The following is an 8,304-nucleotide window of genomic DNA, read 5'->3' on the forward strand; positions in this document are numbered from 1 at the left end:
CTTCCTGGTGCTGCTGCTGCACGTTGCGTCCTTCTCAGACCAACAAACCTCCGCTGTGACGAGAAAACAGAGAAAAATACAAACATGCCGAAAACCAAGCAGTCGAGTAAGAGGAAGAAGTTCGACTACAACAAAGACCGGAAGAAGATGAAGAAGAAGTTCATCAAGAAATATAAGCCGAGGATAGAAGAGTAAGTGGAGGACGGAACGGTTCGCTAGCATGTTAGCTAATGTTGGCTAACGCTGGGCATGTTGGAACCATGAGAAACACAAGGCTGGTTTCAGTTTAACAGTTAGGACGAGTTTATACCTGTGGGTCAAAGTCACGTGATCACTTAAACCCCACCCCGCTGGGTCCTCGAGAGGTCACCGTTTCTGAGGTTTAACTAAACCTGCTTTAGACCTGGTTTACCTGAGGTTGACCTAAACGTGTCTCACACCTGGTTTAACAGAGGTTTAACTTAAACCTGCTTCAGACTTGGTTTAACTGAGGTTTAACTTAAACCTCCTTCAGACCTGGGTTAACTGAGGTTTAACTTAATAAACACAAGATAAATAAGTCACAGAAACAAGTATTGTCCTACCACCGTTTCACCGTGAGCTAATAATCTATATTGGACTGGTTATTGATGAGACACAGAGGAATCAAAGCGACTAATATGAAATGAAGTTGTTGAAATATTTTGATCAGTGTTATTCAGTGTTGGTGAACATCAGGCATTAGGTTCAGGTCATTATCTCGACCACCATCCTAGCTGAAGTAAGGTGTGGGTGAAGCTGCTGCTCCATCATCTTCGAGATGATGGATTCTGTAAAAAGATAAAACAAAGATAACAAAGTAGTTAAATTCATCTGAATGTGTATCATGGGTTCATGCGTCAAACTGTGGCGGTCTACAGGCTGGAGGACAAGTGGATGCCATGCTTTCCTGTTGTAGTGGTCTGCAGGGTCGTCTGGGGGGGGGGGGGGGGGGGGGGGGGGGGGGGGGGGGTCAGTAGTCGTCGGGATGTGTGTGCTCACTGCGGATATCCACGTCGCTTAAATCCTTCAATTGTTTCATTGAGTCGCTGCCCACCTGGAGCGGAAATGAAACCAAGGCCTTGACTCAAGTCCAGCTGCGAATACACAAGAAACTGTGCGGGTGCAGATCGCCACCACAACACAATCGTCTATTACTGAGAGGAGGAGATTTATTTTCTTTCTTAGTTAATCATCAGGCTTCTTTTGAAATGTGGCAAAATATTAAGTTTTGAAAATGTGAATATCTCTGATGTACAGGGCTGAATGTTTGTCTCTGGGACCGAGCTGCAAAACATTAATCAAGGCAGTAAATACTGTATGCATATTAGCATTTTGTACAACACAGTCCCTGAGCCACAGATGACTAAGATATATGTTTTTTACACATAACAGGTATAAACAAAACAGCTATAAATGTTAGTGTGACTTTAATAACAGGAGTGTAAAGTGTTAAATTCAGGAGGTGTTTGTTTTTTTATCTTGAAAGAAACATTAATAACTAACACAAGGTGTAATTTTTAGGCGCATTTTTATTTTAGATGTAATTTTGACAGTTTGTTCCTGCCTCTCTTCCTCTCTCAGTTCACAGATTCGAAATGCGTGGGACGACAACAAGTCCATGGCCAGGAACCTGCAGGAGATGGGTCTGGCGTTCGATCCAAACCGGACTCTGCCAATAAAGAAACAGAGAGTAAGTGACCGCTCTGGGTTTGGCTCAGATTCTAGATACACACATGAATTGGTCCATTTATTAAATAATTCCAGACTGTCATAATTCAGATCCAGCAGTTAATGACACTGTTGTTGAGTTACATTTATCACATGTCCCTGAACATGTCTGATTTTACCTCTGGGCAGTTTGTTTTACATTTTCATTTAGTTATTTAAAGAATATTTTTGTGGCATTTTTTTTTACCTCTTTATTGATGGTGTAGATATAAACAGGACAGTTGCAACAAATGTCCTGGCGTGGAATCAAACTGAAAGACGTTGCAGTCATCGGTTCAGATATTTGCGACTCAGTTTTCAGAACACCACATATTTTTGTCTCATAAATAAATGTCCCAGCCTTTGCCTCAGGCTAATCTTTTTCTGTCACAGTCTATTCTCTAAGTTAAGCTCTTTATTTGGAATTATGTTTTTCCAGTATTTTTCCATGCATGCCTTTTAAACAGAAAAAATAGAAAATACAAATCTGGATCACCCAGGATGTATTTTTCTGTCTGTCTGTGCTGATTGATGCATCAGATCAGCAGCTGAATGATTGTGTTGTCTCTCTGCTGTAGCCTCCAACTTCCACTCCAGAGAATTTGTGGAAATTGTTAAATTAAAACTCTTGTTATTTTAAGTAATAAATGTATCCATCTGATTAGGATTTTAAAACGCTTGTGTTCATATCCTGTAGTTGTTGGTTTGTGCCAGAAGGGGGCAACAGAGCGTTGACGATGAAACCACTTCGGTTAAAGAACCATTAAATGTCTACAACTGGTTTTCAAAACAAATATGTATAAGACTGACTCTTTATGAAATCAAACTATTTCTGGATTGAACAGTAATAAATGAAATTTAAATGAATGTATTTGCAGCCTCAGGAGCAAATGTCCCACAATGATGGTAATTCCTGAGTGTAGACACTTCACAGCTTTTATTCGATATTTAATTTGCTGATGCATTGTAACTCATACAGATGTTTTTTATTTTTATTTTTAATGCTGAATTCGTTTTTTTGTTGTTCTTCAATGACGCGCTCTGTTTGCTCACTTTCTCCCTGGGGTTAATTAAAGTTAATCTTGTCTTGTGGGCTGCAGCTTGTTTTCCAGCAGCTTCACACAAGGTTTCACTTCATCAACATACAACAATGAGCGACCCGTAAATGATGAATTTTTTTCGCCGCCTCTGGGCTCAGGAAGTTCCATCAGTGCTGGAAAACCACACACACACACACACACACACACTTCATCCCCGTCATGTCACGTTAGAGAAGAAGATGGACAGTCGGTGTTAAACAAACATGTTTAAAATCCTCTGACCTGACGGATTAACCCAGAAACACACCGGCTGACGACCTGACCTCCATTGTTGCTCATTATGTGTTTTTGTTTACGTGCAGCTCCTCGGAGAAGACAAAGTGACGAAAGCTCCCGTCAACATCGTCACCAAGCCCTACGTTCTCAGCCGTAAGTCATTTCTTTTCTCCTTCACTCGACTTTCTTTTGTTCTTTGTTTTGCACTAGAAGTCTGCGCCTAGGTCGGATCGGGCGAGAGCCTGATTGAACAGGGCAGAGTCGGGCTAAGCCCGGTCACACCAGAATGTTTCACATCAAAATATATTTACACACCCTGGATAAGATAAGTGGTGATTTAGTGACTGTATGCACTTCACCTGAACTCTATGTAAACACTGTCACTGCTACAAGTGTTTTAATCCGCAATATTAAAATATGACATGTGGCTCGTTGCTGTGGGCGTGTTGTTTCAGTTACAGATGAATCGGTTAAATATGATTCAGCACCTAGCTACAAATTGAGTGTTTGGACAAACCTTTGTGACTCTCCGTAGACGACAGTCACCAGCAGAGCCCCGTGAACCCGACACCATGCTTTCCCTCCTCAGACTCACATCTCTGCTGACGTGAATGAGCCTCTACCTTTTCTCTCTGACTCATGGTTTTAAATATAGTAAAAAGGGCTGAAATCCCCAAACAAACAAGCAGGAGGAAACGGAGCATGTGTCGGGGACTATTTTCAGCTGCAGATTAATCCACGTTGGATGCTCTAGTATTTCTGGCAGCAGGACGGTGTGTGTGGGACTGAGTCAAAATGTGTGTGTTCACAGTAATGAAGGCACTTCCCATTACCATTAATGTGTTTTTAACATTATTATTATTTATATTATCATTAACGTCACAAAGTTGCATGTCAGAGTTAAAGTGCAAGTCTGTCCTCGCGTTGAGTGATTCCACTGAAGCGAAGTGAAGGTGAAGTCTGTGCTGCTCCTGCTCCTTTTGCTTTCATTTAAAGTCAAGACTCTTGTTGGTCTCCTTTTTTTATTTTTTATTTTTTTACTAAACCACTTCCATNTCATTTAAAGTCAAGACTCTTGTTGGTCTCCTTTTTTTATACTAAACCACTTCCACGGCTCTTCTCTCTTCATTCATGTGGACACCTCGGAGTGATTGCAGCTTAATTACACAAATATGAATGAGAGCAGAGTGTTTTTGTTACTGTGCACAGAAGCTCATAGGAGTCGGCCTTCAGCAGCAGTTTCTCTGGATAATGGCGCTGAATGACGATGTGAAAGCTCAGAAAGACTTTCACATTACAAAGATCTGTCTGTAAAAATGAAAGAATACAAAAATGACCTCCTCATGGTTGCCCACTCAGGGGAGTTTCAGGTCACATCCCTGTTTATCCAGAGTCATATAAAATATGAACCATTTGTGTGGAAAAAAATTGCTGTGTTGACGTCTTGAGTAATGGCTAAAAGTCTTTAATGAGGTCACCACGACCTTGACCTTTGACCACCAGAAACTTATCAGTTCATCCTTGAGTCCAAGCGAACGTTTGTGCCAAATTTGAAGGGATTCCCTTGAGGAGTTCTGGAGATATTCGGTTTATGAGGCCAGAATCATGTTTTGTGAGGTCACAGTGACCTTGACCTTTGACCTTTAGCCATCAAAATGTAACCAGTTCATCCTTGAGTCCTAGTGAATGTTTGTGCCAAATTTAAATAAGGTCCTTTAAGGCATTTCTGAGATATCGTGTCCATCAGAATGTGACGTACGTACGAACAAGCCAAAAACAACAAGGCTGTCGCCGACGCGGAGGAATAAAAAGTCCAGTTAATCATTAAAAGCCACCAAGACAGAAATATAATTAATCTTTCTGTGTCTTGAATTGAAGGATTTGGTTAATGTCCTGTTTTGTTTTCCTTTGTGTGGTTCTGAGCAGAGCTGGAGGAGACGGCCAGTCGACCTGAGAAAGACACCAAGACGTTATCGTCCGACCTGATCGAGTACGTTCAGTACATGATCCGAGAACACAGCGACGACTACAAGGTAAGAGCTCCGACCCAAGCTTGGATGTGTCCTGAGTGATGTTTCTACGGTAACACAGCTGGGAGATAATGTGACCATGTTCATTATTTAGCCAAGTATTTATTGAGCGCAGTTGAGTAAGTGTCAGACAGATTTCTTCCCTTAAGTGAATCCATTGGTTTCCATTCATTTCTTTATATTCTGACACTCGAGCTACAGAGACTTTTTTTGGGATGGATGATTAATGCCAGTGAGTTAATGATCAGATTAATACTTTTTTATGAAATGTAACCACTAGAGAAAGAGCTGGTTTGTTGGTTTACTCAAAGCAAAGGCCACATAAATAAGAGAAGCTCTCCAATAGTGCATTTTTGAGGCTTATGTGGATTTTGATATTTTGGCAGAAACACAAGGATCCGTTTAATATTTGAAATGTGATGTGAAATCTCGGGATACAGAAAAGGTATGAGCGAATAAAAAGAAACCAAACCGCAACTTGAAAACCAGGTGAAATAATGTGGAGCTGAACGGGAAGCGTCAGGTATTATGGTGTTTCGCAGCGTGATCGTTGAATCGGTTGAAGCAGAGTTGTTAAAAGGAGCCAAAATGTTGTTGTTTTTCTCTGGATTAAACTGAAAAGATGTAACATGTAATCAGTGATATTCAGAGATGCTGGTCGGTGGATGTATTTCCCTTCGAGCAGAGGCTAAGCCAGCTGTTCCCCCCCTTTTCTAGTCTTTATGCTAAGCTAAGCTAAGCTAGGTAACTTGATATTATCGCAGACATGACAGAGGTATCGATCGCCTCGTCTCTCACTTCCTGCAAGAAAGTGAATTAACATATTTCCCAAAATGTTGAATTATGCCTTTAAGACTGAGGTGAGTGAGTGATCCATGCTAAAATTCATTCATTCATTCATTCATTCATTCATTCATTCATTCATTCATTCATTCTTTCATTTAAAACAACACATCAAAATGTTGGTAAAAAAACAGATAATGCTTGTGTGGAGCCAGTCGAGTGAATTAATTCACATTCAGCTGAGGAGGTCCACATGGGAGAGCATCATTAGCATCATTGGCATCATTAACGCCATTAGCACCATTAGCAGGCTGAAGTGAGTTTGAAGCTCTGTTATCACCTGCTGCAGTTTACATACAGCATCAAGCTGAACAAAGTCCGATGTTAGATATTCACCTGCGGGACAGTGCTGGAGAACTGTTTAGGAAAAGTTTCCCTGTTGGTGCGTTCAAGGACACTCTGACATCTGAGATATGAAGGCCGGCTGCCAAGGTCTAAGAGTTTCTCTCTCCTGGACGTGCTCAGTAGCTGTGGAGGAAACTTAATTTGTCAGTTGAATATTTTTATCTGTGGTGCAGCCGATGATAACAACGTCCTCTGTTTGGTTGCCTCTAAGTTTCAGCTCCGTGATATTCTGCCGTAGCTGGTGATTAGCATTTCTCTCATGACTTTAGATTGAAGGGACACACTGTCTTTTTCTTTCTTTTTCTTTTTTTACTAGAATTTTAAATGACCAGATCTTTTATCAGAAAAGTGCCTCATTCAAATGGATTTTCAACAGTTGGTTTAAATGGGAGTCATCACTGGGAATACCGCCAAGTCCGAATCAGTCAATAAGTGAGGAGAGTGTGTTAGAGAGTGTGTGTGTGTGTGTGTGTGTGTGCGCGTGCGTGCGTGCACTTTTAAATGCCATTATATAACCGCCCTCCAAAATGCATCTTTGCAGCGTTTTGTGATCAACACAGCATCACGCTCAAAGTGGAGTCAGTTTTTATTCTCAAACAGCAGATTTAAGGTTTTTTTTTCATTTACAGAAGTTCAGAGCAGAAAATGGGACACGTGCTCCCACCTAGATAACTTTTGACCTTTGACCACTAAAATCTAATCAGTTCATGCTTGAGTCCAAATGAACGTTTGTGCCAAATTTGAAGAAGTTCCATCAAGATGTTACTGAGATCTCGTGTCTAAGAGAACGGGACTGACAGAGGTACAACCTGAAAACAATATGTCTCCGGCTCTGACTGTCGTCGGCACGGAGGCATAAAAATATCCACATACCTGTGGGCGGGGCCTCAGATGTCCCAAAAGGCCACTGTAGAACAGTGTAGCCCTGGCGCCACCCTCGGGACAAACTGGTGTAGTTCATTCATTTGAACAGGGTGGTGTCGTCTTATATCCGGCACTGCTGCTGTGCACTCACCGGGAATGACGACACAACACGTGACTGCGATTGTTGTTTGAAAATATGTTGGTGGCCCCTCCCCTTCTGCTACGTAGCCAAGATGGCGACCGGTTACACTCAGAATAAACAATGTGAGCAGTAACACACCTCACTTCTTTTCTCACGTGTGGTTTTCTGGTATTTAATGAGAATTACAGCCACACGGGGGCGCTAGCATTTTTTTAATCAATTATCAGTCTTGGTTGAAAATGGTTTCTGGATTTTGCACATTTAATTTTTGTCACAAGGACGCAGGCACCTGTCTCAGCCGGTAGCGAGCGTCCAACATCTGGTTCTAACCGACCCTCCTGTCGTTTCAGGCGATGGCCAGAGACGAGAAGAACTACTACCAGGACACCCCCAAACAGATCAAGAGGAAGATCAACGAGTACAAGCGCTGCCACCAGCAGCACTACAACGCCTTCATCAGCTCGTTAGCTGTCCCGCAGCCGATGGACCAGTAGAGGGATTTTTAGACCCTGTTCTGGACTCGATATCGTTCTCTGCATCAGGACGAGACGGATCTCGTTCTGGAGAGACGAGGCGACGGGACGTTCAGACGGAAATCACAGAGCAGGACGATAGAATAATAAAGAGACACTTTTCTGTTGTTCCTGTCAAAATCTTTTGTTTTTAGTTTTTCTGCTTCTTTACAGGAAAATTGTCCCGATCTCGCCGCCAACTGTGTGTTTTTTTTCTGTGTTTTGACCAAGATGTTTTTGTTTTTTTTTAAATGTATCATCAGCAGAAATGTTTCCCAGCTTCATTAAACCCTTGAAATGTGTTTAATGAGAGGGATGCCGCCACCGCCGCCGCCGCAGCTGCAGCATCATGTTTCCCACTGCAGCTGAGATGAAAACATGTTTCTACATATGTTAATAAGCATAGAAAATCCAGTTAAACAGCTGACCCAGTTAGTGTCAGTGGAACAGCTGGGTCAGAATAATACAATCTGAGTACAAGAAATATCATTTACTCCCATATTAAACATGTTTATTACAGAATG

At 41.8% G+C, this 8,304-nt stretch overlaps 1 protein-coding gene across 1 annotated transcript; it reads left to right on the forward strand.

The window, feature by feature from the left end:
• nop16 (NOP16 nucleolar protein) lies at positions 1-8,304 on the forward strand. Its single transcript, XM_022760866.1, has 5 exons — positions 1-191; positions 1,603-1,711; positions 3,131-3,197; positions 4,971-5,077; positions 7,619-8,304. Exons 1-5 carry the CDS (start codon positions 85-87, stop codon positions 7,760-7,762), a joined length of 534 nt encoding a protein of 177 aa, XP_022616587.1. The 5' UTR covers positions 1-84; the 3' UTR covers positions 7,763-8,304.

Source organism: Seriola dumerili, unplaced genomic scaffold (genome assembly GCF_002260705.1).
Source record: "Seriola dumerili isolate Sdu_G_001 unplaced genomic scaffold, Sdu_1.0 BDQW01000367.1, whole genome shotgun sequence".
NCBI lineage: Eukaryota > Metazoa > Chordata > Actinopteri > Carangiformes > Carangidae > Seriola > Seriola dumerili.